This window comes from Ruditapes philippinarum, unplaced genomic scaffold (genome assembly GCF_026571515.1).
Source record: "Ruditapes philippinarum isolate M1 unplaced genomic scaffold, ASM2657151v2 ctg1846_1_1_1_1, whole genome shotgun sequence".
Classification (NCBI taxonomy): domain Eukaryota; kingdom Metazoa; phylum Mollusca; class Bivalvia; order Venerida; family Veneridae; genus Ruditapes; species Ruditapes philippinarum.
The window spans coordinates 136222-155800 of NW_026863070.1; the positions used below are offsets into that span (position 1 = coordinate 136222).

The window sequence follows — 19579 nt, forward strand, 5'->3', positions numbered from 1 at the left end:
GGAGCACATATCTGACTTTAGATTTTGCAGTAGCGTTACGAAGTTATTGAGACAGGTAGATGGACTAAAAGATGATAACAAATGTCAACAATAATAAACCCAAAGAACACAATTTAAGAAATAAAACGTTGTTATTGGTTTCATTGGTGTTGTTTGTTTGTTTTTATTTACAACAGCTGGATATTCCTATTTTGCAAGGAATCATTGAACATATTGAAATAACATAGTCATTTGTTATGTTATTTGTGACAATAAAGAGCAAAGGTTGTTCATAGAATACACCATATACATATGCTGGTCGCAAACGCACTATGTTGGTTTTGTCGTGACACGGCTCATATATATTTTATGTAAACTCAAACTCAATATAAGTGAAAAACTTAGGCTCCTTTATATAGTTTATAGGATTAGCGATTGATATTGATAAACATGATATTTATAGAAACGCGTTATGGAAAACAAGGGACTATAGCACTAAAACAGGGAATTATTTTGAATAAAAGAACTGCACAAGCAGGAAGTAAAAGACCTATATATGTATGTCTGTCTGTCTGTCTGTCTGTACGCCATACACTTGCTATAACATGTTTTCTTTCCAGACTGATGATATATATATATTTTTAATTCAATAAAAGCTTGTTACGTTACACTTAAGCTATAACGGTCTGTGTTAATAATTTAGAATTTGAACAATGGATTGATTAACAATGGATTGATTAACGGGAGAATAACTCCTAATACACTAATACAATGGTATTTGCATACATCATAAAATAGAAATTAAGTCACTGGAAAATTATGTTATAGATTATAAACTCAGATCATGAATATTAATTTTAAAAGTAGTTCTGATATCCAGGCATTCATTTCTTCATTCCAATCATTAGCTGCAAATGCAAAGTTTGCCCATTGTTAATTCTTTGAAAAGTGAACAACAGCTTAGATAGTTCTGGAACACGATCTTGATTAAATAATAATTTGTGTCAACGAAATGAAAAACCATTTTCAACTTTTGCTGGCAATATGTTTAAGTTTGTTTGCTAGAATAAATACAGAGCAATTGTATTTTGGACATAGAATCAGAACGGACATAACAAGTTATGAGTTAACATTTTACGCGTTCGAAATGACGCCAATGCGGAATATTGAGAACTGCGTTGAATCGTGCAAGTCAAAGAAACAATGCAAAATTATTAATTATGACCATAAGGCAAAGCTTTGCTATCATGTAGGCTCTGACATTAATGAGGAATTCTTTCAGGAAGATTTTGTGGAGGAGAAACCAGTATTTAGTTACGGGGTTAAAAGAGAATGGAATATGGTAAGAAGGTTGTACTTTTTTATTCCATATGATATTAACGCCTTTTGACAACTTGAGATACAATATACTTAATTTTTCAAGTTGAATCAGTAAAATTCGCTTACCCAGCTTTGAATTTGGAAAGTACCATTGAACAGCTATGTAAAAGGGTCAGTTGGTCACTTTGATGCAAGTCCCGACAGACCATTGGCTCAGAGACACTGCCTCAGAGGTCTACCTAAATTAGAGTACTGAATTAGTAGGTTTCAAACCGAGGGGAATATTTCTGTAGTGGTCATTGCCCTAACAATAATATAGTGGTGTTTGGTCTGGTGAGATATGACGTGACAGAACTCCCTGTTAGTTTATATCTCCATACGGACAAGCTGAAACTGCTCAGATTGATCTATCTGATTTTAACCGCCTCCTTGGTCGAGGGGTTAGAGTCGATGACTTCTAATCCAGTTACCTCTCTGGCGTGGGTTCGAACCCCGGGAGATGCTTTAGTAGTTTAGCGCGGAGGAAGGTAGTCTAGTACTGATGTAACTCTCCAGGAACGATGGTTAGGAAACTACCTGCCTATATGACTGAAATACTGTTTGAACAAGGCGTAAAATGAAACAAACAAACAAAACAAAAAGCATCCGTTCGCAAAGTATCCAAACAACTTGAACATCTATGTAAGTTTATCATACCATTCTATATTTACAATATTTCGAAGGGATGTAATGCTCATTGGCTATTTTAGTGTAATGCCCTTGTGATATTACATATAAACCTTTTTTTATCAAATGCTGGTTATATGACAAAAAGTAATTATTCGGTTATTAAGCGAGAAAATTAAGAATAACAAAAAGGAGCTTTGTTGATTTTTTTTTTTCATTTTATTATCTTTTTTTTGCAGAAGGGATATGAACAATGTGAGAGCTGCTATGAAGTTGGCGTCTGTAGTCAGAATGGAGCTCCTGCTGTCCCCAAGTGTCAAAACTCCGGTGATTTTTAAATATTCATTGCAATTTTAAAGTGCATATATAATATGAATCAAAGATTCTACTTATACATATAATAAGATAATATTTAATAGATTACAAAGTTTGTTTTATTCATTTGAATTTTATTTAGTATATTACCCTTACTATTGTTGTTATTTTTACGTTGTTGTTGTTGGCATCGTTGCTGTTGCATAAATTATTGGCGGTTCATTTCTGCCACAGCGATATTGTAAACATCTAAAATAGATAAAAGGAAGATTCAAGAACCATTCTCATGTGTGATTTTAGTCACGAGGCCATTTGCTTAAACGCGTAAATGGCTAGTTCAATTCTTTTAATTACCGATCACCCAATCATAAAATTAAACAAAACAAAAAAGGTCAAACATTGCTACATTAAATTGACCCATTAAGCCTAGATATGTTATTTTTTTAATTTCATGATAGCTTTTTTATGGTGTTCTGCAAAAGTTTCCAAACACATACTACGTGATCACATAGCTGAGATATCTTTTTTTCCTTCTGCGTTTTGTCAATAAGTGTATTTATCGTGATTTAGAATTTTGTTAAGAAGTCAAAATATCATTTTCTTAACATTTTGCTATCTTTCTGACAAAGTATTTCACATTAACCCTATCTTTCAGGTGATTTTTTCAAATGTTATTAATTATAATATTATATTAATTCATTTCTGTGGAATAATGTGCTTTTAATTAATCAAGGTATAACTGTCAATGTCAATTTTATAATTGAGTCGCCTCACGACAAAACCAACATAATGGGTTTGCGACCAGCATGGATCCAGACCAGCCTGCGCGTCCAGTCTGATCAGGATCCACGCTGTTCGCTATCAGTTTCTCTACTTGTAAAAGAGTTGGTAAGCGAACAGCATGGATCCTGATCAGACTGCGCGGATGCGCAGGCTGGTCTGGATCCATGCTGGTCGCAAACGCATTACGTTGGTTTTGTCGTGACGCAGCTCAATTATGTTACAGGTTGCAGACTTCCTGTAGAGAAAAGCAATGCTTTCTACAGAGGAAACCTCTTCTCAATCGGAAATAAAGTTGAGTACAAATGTCAAGCTGGATACAAAAGTAATGTGACCGATCCTCTGACAATAACTTGTCTACAAAATGGATCGTGGAGTGATCTTGTGTTCAGATGTTTGCCTGGTTTGTTTTATTTTATGTATTTTACCTAACTTTTTCCATGTAGAAGTTATTTTATCATTATTCATATTGGTATTTTATTGACTTGATTAACAGGAGAAAAATAATTTTTACAGTTACAATTTCTCATAATGTAGATCAACATTTATATCATATAATGTTAAATTTTTTAAACAATTACATATTAGTTTTACAAGTTATAATAAATTGTGTCATTAAACGAAAAAAACAAAAATCTGGAAATAAAGTGATCCCTCGGAAGCATTAATCACAACAAAATTACATACGAATTGCAGACTCGGTTTGATTGAGTCTGTACATGAGAGATAATGATTTAGTGCAACATCCCTCAAGCCCCCTAGCACCGGCTTGAGCGGTACTCAATTCTCAACACTAAATAGTGCGGGCATCAATGATCCCAAAGGACCAGAAAAATATAACAACACTGAAGTGAAGTACGGGGCAACTTTTTACAGCTGCCACACGGCACTTGACACCTGCTGTTGTGATGTATAAAAATCTGGAAACAAAGTGATCCCTCGGAAGCATTTATCACAACAAAATTACATTAGAATTGCAAACAATTTATATGAATATTTGAAAAAGTTACCTGATCACTCAATCATGTATTGAAAGCTGGAAACAGTCCTGCAAAGCAGGAACATAAAAAATTAATCAGAACACTTTTGTTATGAACATGCATTGGCCAGAATCGATCAAAAGAACGATACTATCGTCGTCTAAATACAGATCATATTGAATCTGCGCTGCAATATATTATGTCAATGTCTTATTTAAAATTCAGAACTTTTTGAATTTTAAAATGTTATATAACATTTCACTATTTATCATACTTGAAAAGCAAAACAATATTTAAGTGTTATCGTCTTCTCAATGAAATAATTTCAAAACTATAATATAACCATCCAGGCACACAAACTAAGCTCATATAACTCGTGTTAATTTATGATAATTACTGTAATGAGCAAGGGACATTATCGAAGATTTTTTTTCTCAATCAAATAAAAGTTATTTACTTAAAAATTGTACACATAATTTCAGAATTAAATGAACTTATTTTTCACTTTATTAAAGGTAACGTTCAAAACCAATAAACTTATGGCGCAATCAGGGCCGTCGACATCATGGATACATATAGAACTCGGCCATTATGAAAAAATCACGGTTAATTTGATGTTTGTCATTATATTTCATGGAAATAAGTACGTAATATGTCGTGATAAAAATAAATTTATTGCGTTTTTTTTGTTTGTTAATATTTCAATGTTAATTAATAAATGTAATAATAAATATAAGTCAAAATCGATACACGTTAGCAAAACCCATTCAAGGTTTTTACGCTTTTTCCGCTTCAGCCGTGATATAGAGCATAGTTCTACTTTTTGACCCGGTTGTTATATATTATTATTATTTTATTATTATTATACTAACAAGCATTTTATTCCGGTAAGGATGATAATGATGATGTCTGAAATACCATTTCAATTTTCTACAGATACTCGACAGTGTAAATTATTTCTAATAGTGTTACCTTTCGTGTATGATAGATTTAGCAAAAAACAATATTATAAAGTTTGTTGACTATTTGAATTATTTCTATTATGAAACTTAAAATATAATGCAGTGTCCAAGAACCATAATTTGGGTTTGCTGTTTTTAATCACTTCCATTTGATATTTGACATATACTGTTAAATAATGCAGGCGTGTAGCTACTTAACTGCCAAATACATATTTCACACTCTTCACAGTTATAAGAGACCAGTTGGAGGAAGTGAATAAAAACTCAACTCTACTTAACTTAATTTTAGTTTTTGAGGTATCCCCGTTTATAGTATTATGATGTTTGTCTTGGAAAAATGTTAAAAGAATTTTATATACTATCACACGGTGATAGAGACCAGCGAGAGGAAGTTTGTCCAAGAGTGCCTGTTTTATTTTAATACTCTCCTTTTATTATAATATATAATGCTTGTTACACCTGTTCTAAAACCTTTATTCATTTATTGAAGAACACATATTTGTAAGTATTTTAAAATTAGGCGAAGGTTGGTCAAGGTCACCGGTGCTAAAAAAAATTGTTAGTACTCTTTCTTATACAGTTTTTATTTATTGCATGGCTGACTGATGTCTTTCATATTTGGTATGTAAAAAATTACGACAATAAAAGAGACTGATTATAATAGAATTCGACACTTTTGTCCATACAACTTTTATTGACTTACCAGTACTGTCCATGAACAGGCGCAATCAAACCGATCCTGCAACATTTTCAATTTTGTCGTTTTTGTACGTTTTTAGGGAATCTTTATCTCTCTCTCTTTTTATGTGTCTTTTGGATTCGGTAGGTGCATAAATTGACTTGTCCTCTAACTTTGTGACAGTGGGGTCAAAGTCACTTATACTTAAAACAGATTTTACGCTAATATACATTGAAATACGTGTACAAAGACAAATGAGCAGGTTCTGGGAGAATCCACCATCTTAAGTGATATATTCTGTTTTTGTGCTTTTATGCGTGCGTGTGAATTTGATACTTTAGTATTAAAATCCTAATTAGAAATTTACAAGTCTATTTCTTTTCTTTCAGAATCTGTTTTCGGAAGTAACGTCCATGAGAAAGGAAACAACTATTATAAAGTAAATCTGAAGAAGCAAAATTGGGATGAGGCAGATGTACGTGTTATACCTATGTAGTATTTTGAAGTTCGTTGGATTATACTTTAAACAAATAAAGTTTTTTGTTTCTTTTTTTTTTTTTTTTCGTTTATTTAAATGTGCTCTCGTCCGATTGGTCTCACCAAATGCAGCAAACCCTGTATTGATTATTTCACCATGCTCTCTCTCTCTTTCTCTCTCTCTCTCAGCATCTCAACATTAGTATTCATCTATGCCAATGTACTTGGTATGGTCATTTTATGCTCACGTGTTTGGCAAAACTATTCTGTGTCACTACTAGTATGTTGTTAGCCTCCTAGATAAAAGTATTCTTTTCCAAGATGCTTTGTATAATTGTTCTATTTTAGCCAACTTTGAATAAGTATTTACGTCTGCATCAATGTGATAATTGTTTTATTTCAGCATACTTGCAGTTATCATTCTATTTCAGCTTTCTGTGTAAAATCATTCTGTTTCGCTGAACTTGGTATAATTATTCTATCTCAGCGTTCTTGGTATGATTTTTCTTGTTCAGCGCCTTTGGTATAAACATTTCTAATTCACTGTACTTTTTCATGGCAGCGTTCTTGGTATAACTATTCTCTTTCAGCGTTCTTGGTATAATTATTTTATTTCAGCGTTCTTGGTATAATCATTCTATGTCAGCGTACTTGGTATAATCATTCTATTTCAGCGTTCTTGGTATAATCATTCTATGTCAGCGTTCTTGGTATAATCATTCTATTTCAGCGTTCTTGGTATAATTATTCTCTTTCAGCGTTCTTGGTATAATCATTCTATGTCAGCGTACTTGGTATAATTATTCTATTTCAGCGTTCTTGGTATAATTATTCTCTTTCAGCGTTCTTGGTATAATCATTCTCTTTCAGCGTACTTGGTATATAATCATTCTATTTCAGCGTTCTTGGTATAATCATTCTATGTCAGCGTTCTTGGTATAATCATTCTATTTCAGCGTTTCTTGGTATAATTATTCTCTTTCAGCGTTCTTGGTATAATCATTCTATGTCAGCGTCTTGGTATAATTATTCTCTTTCAGCGTACTTGTATAATTATTTATTTCAGCGTTCTTTTGGTATAATCATTCTATGTCAGCGTTCTTGGTATAATCATTCTATTCAGCGTTCTTGGTATAATTATTCTATTTCAGCGTTCTTGTATAATCATTCTATTGTCAGCGTTCTTGGTATAATTATTCTCTTTCAGCGTTTCTTGGTATAATCATTCTATGTCAGCGTACTTGGTATAATTATTCTATTTCAGCGTTCTTGGTATAATTATTCTCTTTCAGCGTTCTTGGTATAATCATTTTTATTTCAGCGTTCTTGGTATGATCATTCTATGTCAGCGTTCTTGTATAATCATTCTATCTTTCAGCGTTCTTGGTATAATTATTTCTCTTTCAGCGTTCTTGGTATAATCATTCTATATCAGCGTACTTGGTATAATATTATTCTATTTCAGCGTTCTTGTGTATAATTATTCTCTTTCAGCGTTTCTTGGTATAATCATTCTATGTCAGCGTACTTGGTATAATTATTCTATATTCAGCGTTCTTGGTATAATTATTTCTCTTTCAGCGTTCTTGGTAATAATCATTTTATTTTCAGCGTTCTTGGTATAATCATTCTATGGCAGCGTTCTTGGTATAATCAATTCTATGTCAGCGTACTTGGGTATAATCATTCTATTTCAGCGTACTTGGTATAATCATTCTATTTCAGCGTTACTTTGGTATAATCATTTTATTTCAGCGTTCTGGTATAATCATTCTATGTCAGCGTTTCTTGGTATAATTATTCTATTTCAGCGTACTTGGTATAATCATTCTATTTCAGCGTACTTTGGTTATAATCATTTTATTTTCAGCGTTCTTGGTATAAATTATTCTATTTCAGCGTTCTTGGTATAATCATTCTATTTCAGCGTACTTGGTATAATTATTTTATTTCAGCGTTCTTGGTATAATCATTCTCTTCAGCGTTCTTGGTATAATCATTTTATTTCAGCGTTTCTTTGGTATAATTATTCTATTCAGCGCTCTTGGTATAATCATTCTTTCAGCGTTCTTGGTATAATCATTCTATGGCAGCGTTCTTGGTATAATCATTCTATTTCAGCGTACTTGGTATAATCATTTTATTTCAGCGTTCTTGGTATAATTATTCTATTTCAGCGTTTTCTTGGTATAATTATTCTATTTCAGCGTTCTTGGTATAATCATTCTATTTCAGCGTACTTGGTATAATTATTTTATTTCAGCGTTCTTGGTATAATCATTCTCTTTCAGCGTTCTTGGTATAATCATTCTATTTCAGCATTCTTGGTATAATTATTCTATGTCAGCGTTCTTGGTATAATTATTCTATTTCAGCGTTTTTGGTATAATCATTCTATGTCAGCGTTCATTGTATACTTTATCTATTTCAGCGTTCTTGGTATAATTATTCTATGTCAGCGTTCTTGGTATAATCATTCTATTTCAGCGTACTTGGTATAATTATTTTATTTCAGCGTTCTTGCCTTCTTGGTATATATAACAATAATAATAATAATAATAATAATAATAATAATAATAATAATAATAAAGACTTTATTTAACGAGATAACTCATTTGAACAAACATATCAATCTTCCATGAGGCCCTCAACATGTATGATCTTTTTATGTCAGTGTACTTGGTATAATTATTCTAAGTCACTGCACTTGGTATAATCGTTTTATTTCAGCGTCCTTGGTATGATTTTGCTATTTCAGCAATCTTGATATAACCATTCTATTTCAGCATTTTTGGTATAATTATTCTATGCCAGCGTTCTTGGTATAATTATTAATTTTTGGTATAATCTTTCTATGTCAGTGTACTTGGTATAATTATTTGATGTCAGCGTTCTTGGTATAATCATTCTTTGTCAGCGTTCATTGTATACTTTTTTTCTATTTCAGCGTTCTTGGTATAATCTTTCAATGTCAGTGTACTTGGTATAATTATTCAATAGAGTACTTGGTATAATTATTTGATGTCAGCGTTCTCGGTATAATTATTCTATTTCAGCGTTCTTGGTATAATTATTCTTTTTCATCTTGCTTGGTATTATTATAATATTTTAGCGTTCTAGTATAATCATTTTATTTCATTGTTCTTGGTATAACAATTCTGTCAGCGTTCTTTGTACAATAATTCTAGTTCAGCTACTTGGTATCATTGTTCTCTGTCCTATACTTTTCAGTCTGTTGCCAGATACTGTCTAATTAAACACTAAATTACCGGCTAAATTCTTTATTCAACTTCATAAACTAGATTTAAATAATGTCTTTGTTCTTCTTGTAATTAATTTGTAATATCACACATTTAAAATAAAACAAGCGACATTACAAAGTTAGACCAGACTCTAGAATGAAGCAGAATTACTGAACTACAAATGTATTATTGCAGGCTGAATGCCAAAGAATGAAGTTACATCTAGTGTATATAAAGTCGGAAGCAGAGCAGAAATTTATAGAGGAAATTATACCCGAACGTGAGTATACCTGTTGACCAGACAATCATCTTAGCTATTATCATTTTTCATCGATTTGTGGGCTAAGGAAGGCATTTAACCGATAATTGATTTGCTTAAGTTAACGGACTGAGGAAGTCATCTGATCGATTATTGAATTACTTCAATTAAGAAGCTACCCAGCTATCATACTGTTTGGTGGCGTTGTACTGAAAGGTTTCGCATATGTACAGAGGGTCATCAAATGTCTCCTTTCACAACTAATTTGGGAGTCACCATAGTGTCAGTTGAGATTACAAGTAACTATCCATCATAAATATATAAGACAATTAAATAAAGCATATCACAACCAAACATCAAAATATGTAATAAACAAACTACAACAGGCTGATGTCGCTTTAAACCTAATACATGAAATAAGGACTGGTACTTCTTTTAAAAAGGACGAGCATGCGTTATATCTCTCAAAGAAGTTATTATGATTTCGTGCGGAGTGTTCCAAACTCAAACAAATTGTCTTCCTGCTTAATGAAGTACGTTTTTAATGAGCGGTATTAGTAAATATTTTACTGTCATTATTTATGCATGGTATTTATGGATTATCGTAAATATGTATCCTTCTTAATTCTTTAACAAACGCAGAATTTATTTATTGACGTTTTCAAAGTGTCCTCAGTCATTTTGCGGAATGCAAGTGGATATTCCATTGTAATCCTCTGTGTGTTTAATCCAAACGGTTACTGTTAGGCCATGTTTCATCTGTCATGTCGCGATGTGGTTATTGCAGAGTTATTTTGACCAAACATACAATCTCAATTACATGTATATTAAAATCTGATAATTTTAATTTTTACCTCATAGCCTACGGTAACGTGTGCTTTTGGATTGGTGGCGTTCGAACAAGCGATGACAAGTTTGAATGGCTTGATGGAGAACAGATCACCGAGTATCAATGGGATAAAGAACAGCCAAACAATATAGACGGCCAGTATTGCATCACTCTTAACCCAGGAACTTACAAATGGAACGACAGAGGGTGTAGCAGTTACTGTTATTCTGTATGTGAGCTTTTATAGCCGTGAGTTAAAGGACACGTGTTTGCATGAATACGCCCTCCAGTCAAATATACATTATCTTATTACCTCCCGCTTTTTAAGAGGAGTTTTTTTGTTTATTTTTCTTAGGATCAGATGATGTTATTAATAAACAGATCCAAATGGTTTGTTTGACGAACACCCCATGCACTTGTCCAATGACATGTTCAACGAGATAAAAGATATTTCATTTATTTCTTAATTTTTTTTCAATTTTATGATAATCCTAAATTGCATATTTAAAAAGATATGTACTAACGTCAAACCTGTCATACTTAGTCTTATTGTATAGTCGTAACAATAAAGAAATAAGATTGTTTCGGTTCAATGCTAAACTATTAGTAGAGATAGGACGGGAATATTAATCCATTTTCCTCATCAAACAGCTATCAGCTATTCGGGCCATACGAAAGAGTGAGCTTATGATAACTTTTCGATATAGTTAAGGTATAATAAAGGGAGCAACGGTTTTCCTGGAGTGAAAAAAAACGTCTCTTCATATTGACGTTATGCCATCGTCTTTGACTTATCATGCGTACAGAAATAACTTTTGACGTAGGACACTTTTATTATTGATAATTGTTCATGAATGTATTTCTAAAAAAATAACAAACTCCACATGATGCGTGTGGATCCAATCTGCGGACACCGAGGTCATTTTCGATTGCGAAACAAGTTCTGGCAACATATAATGCAGTCAAGAAATTATATCATATGTTAAATATTGATGTAATGGGCAAGTGGCTAAATTCAATAAATAAATTGTCATTGTCATGTATTAATCACTTTCGAATCCTCTTCCTGGAAAAAAACGAGCACAGGTATCATATGGTGAAACATAATTGTGACCCGATTAGGGATCTAACCTATGCTCCCTGGGTTGAGAGGCAGACGCCTTAACCACTACGCCACCGCTCCACCAACTTGCAGAATGTTTGAGAGTGACTGGCCACAAGTCTAGGCTTTAACAATACATAATTTCTTTATTTGTATTTAAAACGTATGATGATATAAAACTTGATTATGGAATACCATTAAATATATTTATCTAAACAAAAATGGAAAGAAACAAAAGTAAATACAAATGTAATTACAATAAATAGAATTGGTTGTGTATAATATGCGACTGAGAAATTACTAGCTTTTACCGTCTAACAATAATACGATTGATATACAAAGTCACACATATAAAATACCAAAAGAAAGCGTATATTATTTAATTACTAACGCTGATCAATAAGCTTGCTGTCAGGATGATATGCCAAAAGACTGCAGAAACAAGACACAGTTTGTCTACTGCCGTTGATACCATTGTCCATGTCACTGTTACGTCTTCCCTGTTAACTTCTTCTCGCTGCTCATGCAATGTGTTGTTCAAGCACAGTGCATAATTCTCGTTAGGAATATCCGTTCCAGTTACGTAATTCTTATTTGTTTTGACGCAACATATCTTGACCAGCTTCTTCAAAAATCGTGGTAAAGGACAGCTTTTCTCGTGGTGGAAAACATTTAATGAAAATACCGTAAACATGATGGTGATTGCACTTCCAAGCAATTGCAATCCTATGTAAATGCTAAAAGAGGCCACTTCGTCAGACGATTCTGGCATGGAGCTATTCACAGTTGTCAAGAAAACAGCAAGTGTTAGGAATATTGAAATGGACAAAGTTACCCTCTCACCGCTTTCTGAAGGAAGAAGAAATGAAACGATATTCAATACTGAGATACACAGAACTGGTACAATAACGTTTAAAATCTGATATAATGATTTACGATGCATTTCAAAATGGAAATATACATGGTCCCATGAATCGTTTCCGTACGGACGTCTGACCAATTTCACGGCACTTCCGGTTAGATCCCACTCGCCGCTTTCTGTGAAATATTTCATATCCGGTTTCTTTTGCGTGCTTTTTAAAGTCAGAACTGATGTTGAATGACTCCAAGACAGAAAATCAAAATGACATTTTTGCTTGTCGAATGGGAACTTTCCTATGGAGACTTTACAAGTGACCGTGTAGATCTTATAAGGCCAAATGGTTACAATGCCATCACTGTCTACATTACCTTTCCCTCCTACCTGTCCTAAATCAGTCAGTTTATCAAACGTGTCCTGTAATGCGACATCCGGTATCCATATATCCGAATTTTGTACACTGATTCTAGATATTTCAGGATATTTTGTTCTATCCCATACAAGGAAGGCATCTCGCCACCGAATTTCAAGAAACGCTTTGATGGAAATCGTCTGTCTTTTTTCATCAATTTTATCAATAGACATCAGAAACATATCCAGTGTAACTTCAACTGGTGCTGATTTGTTCTCTTGAGGGATAACATTCGGATTATAATCATCAAATAATTCCTTATGTAAGTTAACTTCCTGTAAATTCAAACCTGTCGTCGGCAAAGAACACTGGATAAATATTAGAACCAGTAAAATCATATTGTCAGTTGTTTTTTTTCCCGTTAGAATATCCTTAAATATGTTTTCAAAGTTTTTACTTTCTATTTCTATGTTTAAACAAAAAAAAAGATAAAGATATGGCGAAAAAGCACGGAGTTCCTCAAATAGCAGTAAAGCAGTTAAAAGATCAATTCCAGTTTCCTTTTTTTTCCTCTAAATATTTTCACACTAAAAGTCAGACAAAATAAGCATTTGCTTTTACATTTTCTGTTTTTAACGATGGTGTTTTAATCAATCTAATACAACAGTAACTTAATATTTTCATATTCCAATTCATTAATCCTTGTTATTGTATAATGTAATCCAATTTAATGAAAACATCACTTACTAAGTGAACAATGACACGCACTATAGCACCGCAACGAAGCTATTAATGAATTGATGAAGCTTTCAGTTTATTTATGCCAGGAAATCAAACAGAAAGTCTCATGGGTGTGATGCATCGAAGAGTACTTTGGATAAGGTCAAATAAAGTCTGTAGATCATATCTCGTATTGATTGATTTTTCAGATTTCATATCTAAATTTTTCATGTTTCATGTTTCAATCCGTTGGCGCTTTAAATTAAATAAAGTAACTTATCGAGTATGTTTTAGATCTAGATGTTACTAAAAGCATATCGTTTGCATTCCGTTGTGAATTATGCATTTTTATTCAATTTCTCGTTTTATACAAATGCATTAAATTAAGTCTCTCTGAATGCATTCTTTTCAAAATAAACAAGTCGTACTTTGAATGCATATACATGCATTATAAACAAATTTTTATAAAGAAATTTCAGTCACCAAGAAACAAGAAAAGTACGAGGAGACATGACAACGAAACACGTTATAAACGTTCTTTAATAATAGGAGATAATGTGTGTTAAATTTATGCATAATTATCCTGAAGTTATAACTGTTTTAGCATTGCATTGAAATAAGTTGAAAAAGGGTAATTGTCAAATACTGCGTTTATAATAATATCACATACGCATCGCATTTTTGGGGGATATACACTTAAATTTAAAATGACCGCCGTTATAATATCTCAACGGAAACCTCGCTCTGATTTGAACAGAAACCTTGAACTTGAACGATCAAATTTCGACATGTTAGTGGGCGAGTTCATACATCTTCTTCTGAATTTGATTATTAGCAAGATGACCTGCGGGATGTTCACAGAAGTCATAATAATCCATTGCAAAACTCTGGAAGGATAAATGAAGAACTCAACAAATTCTGTAGTATCCACTATGTGACATTCTTTATCATTACCATTACATTGTATAATTAACTTTTACTTTTTTTTTAAAGGGTATAAATTCACTTATGTTTTCATAATACCCAAAATATGAAAAATTAAAGAACATGTAAAGTACATACGAGGGGTCACGCCTGCTTTACTAAAGCCCACTCATTGCCCCGTGGGGCCAAACATTGTTTTCATAGCAAAAAATTTTAAGCAATTGTTTGGTACTGTTGGTCCGGCGGTTTTTGTGTTAGTTTCTACAAAAACTAAAAATAAACCCTGTATAAAATAATGGGGGGGGGGGATACTATGATGGTCAACAATTAATTGTTGAAATAACAACCCTGGCACTGAAAAGGTTTCCAAACAAAATTTAAATACGTATTTTAAAGTGTGTATAAAGTTTTTTTTATCTGAAAATATTGATAAATATTAAATATATAGGCCAGGATCAAACTTTCTTTATATTAAATTTGAGTTTTGAAAATTGGACACAATTCTTTCCTCCCAGTCATCGGCTGGTCATTTTCCCCCACTCCTTTAAAGGGCCCTTCCCATCTAAAAAATACAGTTTTTCATCATTTCCACATACCCACCTACCCAGAAACAAGGTTTGGGTGTATGCCCCCCGCAAAATATAATCGTTTTATTATAGGTAGCTTTGAAAAAATTTCAATTGGTTTTTTTGTTGATATTTTATTTTTGGTATTTAAAAAAACAAACCTTTCGCGGAAAATTTTTAATTTTTTAAAAATATATTTCAGTGAAAAAATTTTGAAAAAATCTATTCTTAGCCCAATGTCAAGTAAAAATGTTGAAATTCTTAACCCCGGTGTAGGGATGTGGGCGGTACATTCAGAACCACTACCCTTCTTTAAAAGGTCAATAAAAGCGACAAATCATATTTAACATTGCCATTTGGGGTTTCTTTTTTTTTTTTTTTTTCGTTGATGTTAGAATCCCAAAACATCGAAATTTGATTAAAGTACCATGAAGATGTGTAGATCTAAAAACATATTTATAAAGACAATACAATAATTTACAAGACTGACACGCTTTCCTAGCGGAAGGATATTTACCATTTAAAGTTTCACTTATGAAGTTGTATTCATCTAGTGGTGTGATGTAAACTAAATGCATTTTCATTTCATTGCATGAAGTCTGTAAATAAATAACAAAAAATATCTGAAAAACAGTAAGATCTATGTTAAACATAATCAAGTTCTAGGGAAATGATGAGAAACTCAACAAGCTCAAGTTATAAGCAGCCAGAACCGGATTAACCATTTTCAATCTTCATCATTTAAAACAATGATATAGTACCAGGCAAGATCGAAAATAAGTCAGTAATCTGTATTGAAGCAGACCTCGGTTTACACATTCAGAACTTTGGAACCTAAAGTGTTTTGATATGTAGCATATTAACGCACTTTGGGATTCAATCCCCCCCCCCCACAAAGTGGAATGTGAAGTGTTGCCGCACTTTGGGGTCCTAACCCTAGGGTCGAACCCCTAAGTGCGTTGGACCACAAAGTGCGGTGTTACACGGCTAAACCGTTTTCATCTTCAACAGTTAGTTTAAAACAATGATCCAGAAGTAGGCAAGTATACCAGCACTGATATAGAGAACGAACATTTTTACGGCTGCCACACATCACATGGTCATATGAATATAATAATCTCCTGTGATTCGTTCGAATGTTTCACTATCGTTTACTTTCTTACGGAATGTATTCACTGAGCTGCGAGAGGGATCCTAATGAACATAATAGTAAGATATGTTTTATAAACATGTAATTTAAGTGGCAAAAGTTAATCATTTATAGATCTAGTAGAGTGGTCAGCTCAGTGGCCAGCTCGGATCTCTTGTTACACTGACTGACATTAATGTCATTTTACAGTGAAAAGTTACCAAAAACTCTTTTATCAGTATTTCAAGATGGTTTATTTGGGTAAAGAAAATTCTCACAATATACATGAAAAATGTACTCTTCAAAACTGGAGGAAATAAAGAAATATATATACTTTAAACATGCATATTCACAAAGTATACATATTCCCATGATTACCATTTCAAAAACCAATGTTCAATGTAAGCTTTGCTTTTCATCTGGTGAAATCCTATTTTTCCTTTTAATTATAAATATTGAAGATGTCTAGGCATGATAACTATTTATGTGTTGATTGCTCGGTAATTAAGGTATGTGATCAAATGATTAATCAAGATGAAGTTTCGAATAAAAGGTCCTCCTAAGAAACAAAACTATGCGTACTTACATTTGCTGCGTGCCATTCTAGTTCATCAATGTTGACCTTATAATAATTGTCGCCGTGTTTATGAATATTACTCCCGAAAACAGCTTCTGAAAACAGAAAAGGAAAAAGAATCTCTGATTATAATAAGAAGTAACTTTTATTCGAACGCTTTTGATGCTTTGTGCAGAAAAACAAACACATGCAAACCGATTAACAATGCAAAATTACTGATGATAATCAGAATTTACATTATAAATGCTAATAAAGTAAAGTAACCCTCAAAATCGTGTCGTGAACTATGTAACAGAAAGTAAGCACTCAATGTAGGTAAAAAAAAATAACAAAGGTTTCAAATGCATATCAACTTATTTTAGCAGGGAAAAAATAAACTTCATTTGCTCATCTACACTAAAGTGTTTAATATAGAAGTCGCATAAAACAAAAGTAAGTATACATACATAAAATATTAAATAAGTAAATACTACTATCTAAGATAAATATCATTTTACACAGCATGTAAATATATCAAATGAAAAAACAGAATACCTAAAGAATAAGCTTAACTTGCTAAAATCATTACCCGGTGCCTTTAAATGTGTTTAATGAAATATTAATATGAACGAACAATATGCATGAAACTTAGACTGCATAAATAGGATAAATTGCACACTATCCACCGATGAAAAAAGTTATAATATTATATTAGCTAAATACGAAGAATAAAATTTGTAAAAAATGTTTTAACTTGCCCTTTACAATATACTAGTAGATACCAAGCACAAATGCTCTGCATCTACTTTATAAAAACCGTTATAAAAGCAAAAGCAAAATCATTGTGTCGAGTACTTTTTTAATCTTTAAATCAGATATGCTATCATATACTTATGTGAAAGAAAAAACGTGCTTTAATCGTATGTTGAAATTGTAAAAAGGGAGATAATGATTTAGAAACATAGCTATCAATCAGTATATCTTAAAAAGCTTATCAAATAAAATGAAAGTGATTTATCTATTATCTTATTCAAGTTATGGTATTATGCTCAAAATTAAATTTTTTTATATGAAAAAAATCAAAAATCATATGAATACATAGAGGATATTTGTTTGTTTGTGTGTAGGATGAAATTTTCATTTAATTTTCATTTTCATTTTATTTGATAAGCTTTATAAGATATACAATTCTTTTCGGAAATTATATATGCTATGTAAAAAAAATTACGTTTATACATACATATGCACATGTTTTAATGTATAAAACAGTATACGTAATAGACGTTTTAACTGTTTTAAACAGTGAAATTATCCGTTTTAAATCACTGATATATTTCTTTAAACCACCGAAAAGCATGTAATAAATATTTATCAATATTATACCTCATTTGCATATGCCCTTCTATATTTAATATGACGTCATCCGGTCCATAAACCGCATACAGACCGGGGGCGGTCCATAATTCTTATATGGACTGGATGACGTCATATTAAATATGAAAGGGCGTATGTAAATGAGGTATATTTTTATTTTGTTGTTAAATGATTATTTTTACTGAATTTATTGTTTTGTTTCACATGTTGATCAAAAGTCATGATTTGTCTTTTATTTATTATAAATTTAATTAATACAGTTTGTGAAAATCTTAAATTGCCTGTTTAATTTGATTAATATTAATTGAATAACAAAAGAAGAGCATGATTATTTTTGCTGTATCGCTTGAAAATAATAATAAAAAATCCGACTAGGGTTTGAGATATTGCACACACTGAACAAATAAATTAGTATTTGAAAGCAAATAATAGTAAATATGACAGCAACAAAAGGGATGAAAGGACTTAGATTCGGTATAATATAACAAATAAAACATGGCCTTTCGGGCAAAATGCAAGTTTACGGACTGGTTGGTCAGACCTCGGAAGGTATATGTCCCTCAGCTGCGCTTCGGGCCATTTACCTTCCTCAGTCTGACCAATCAGTCCGTTAACTTGCATATTGCCCTCAAGGCCATGTTTTATTTGTTAAATGTTATATTTATGAAGGAAGTTTTAGTTTAGCAAGCAATAACGTTTATATACTTAACAAATAAAACATGGCCTTGAGGGCATATGCAAATGAGGTATAATATAATAAATTAACACCTGCTATTGTTAGTACTACAAATCTCAAAAGAAAAATAAACTATATAGTATATTAAAGTAAATTTTTCATAAATTATATAACATAATCAAATATTTTTTCCTTTTTGTGTATAATGTCACATCAATATTAACAATGAAAGAAAATTAAATGAACCAGAAAGAAAAACATAAAAACAAACCAGGCAAACATTTGAATTCAAGAGAACTCCATGTTCCATTGCTAAGGCATGTTGATGTCAATGGAAAAGTCGCATCAGTCTTATACCCAACATTGCATTCGTATTCAATCTTATTTCCGATAAAGAACAAGTTCCCCCGATAGATAGCATTGTTTTTCTCCACGGGAAGTCTGCATCCTGTAACGTATGTATTTATAATAAAAACATTTACGAAATTCAGCATCAAAAGTCATGCTCTAAATGTCTTTATTGATATACAATTTGTTTTAATTCAAGAAATTTCTAAACTGTAAAATTACCTACAGGCCGACCATTCCTTGGTTGGAATCACCTCACAGACGTTTAATTAATTCATATATAGAATGGAATTGTTTAGTGCAAAGAGGCATTTATATTTTTTCTATGCATTACGTTGGTTAATATAATAACTTTGGTGTTAGAAATGAGTTATTAATGAAAATTCATTTAGAAAATAAAATCGCTGATCATATAAGCTCATAGTGTTTTTATATTTTCATATAGTTTTTTATATAGCACTGGTAGATAATTCGCCGCCGGATAA

At 32.1% G+C, this 19579-nt stretch overlaps 1 protein-coding gene across 1 annotated transcript; it reads left to right on the forward strand.

Moving 5' to 3' along the window:
• Positions 1-869: 869 nt before the first annotated feature.
• Positions 870-11531, forward strand: LOC132721047 (neurocan core protein-like). The gene is made up of 6 exons (XM_060705295.1): positions 870-1321; positions 2205-2292; positions 3287-3463; positions 6071-6156; positions 9596-9680; positions 10521-11531. The coding sequence occupies exons 1-6, from the start codon at positions 992-994 to the stop codon at positions 10733-10735; spliced, it is 981 nt and encodes a 326-aa protein (XP_060561278.1). The 5' UTR covers positions 870-991; the 3' UTR covers positions 10736-11531.
• Positions 11532-19579: the final 8048 nt, after the last annotated feature.

Excerpts from the sequence above, each read along its gene's own strand:
- LOC132721047 (XM_060705295.1), top strand. The coding sequence starts at position 992 with ATGAAAAACCATTTTCAACTTTTGCTGGCAATATGTTTAAGTTTGTTT. Across the intron at positions 2,293-3,286 it reads CCCCAAGTGTCAAAACTCCG|GTTGCAGACTTCCTGTAGAG; the intron begins GTGATTTTTAAA and ends ATTATGTTACAG. Across the intron at positions 9,681-10,520 it reads AGAGGAAATTATACCCGAAC|CCTACGGTAACGTGTGCTTT; the intron begins GTGAGTATACCT and ends TTTACCTCATAG.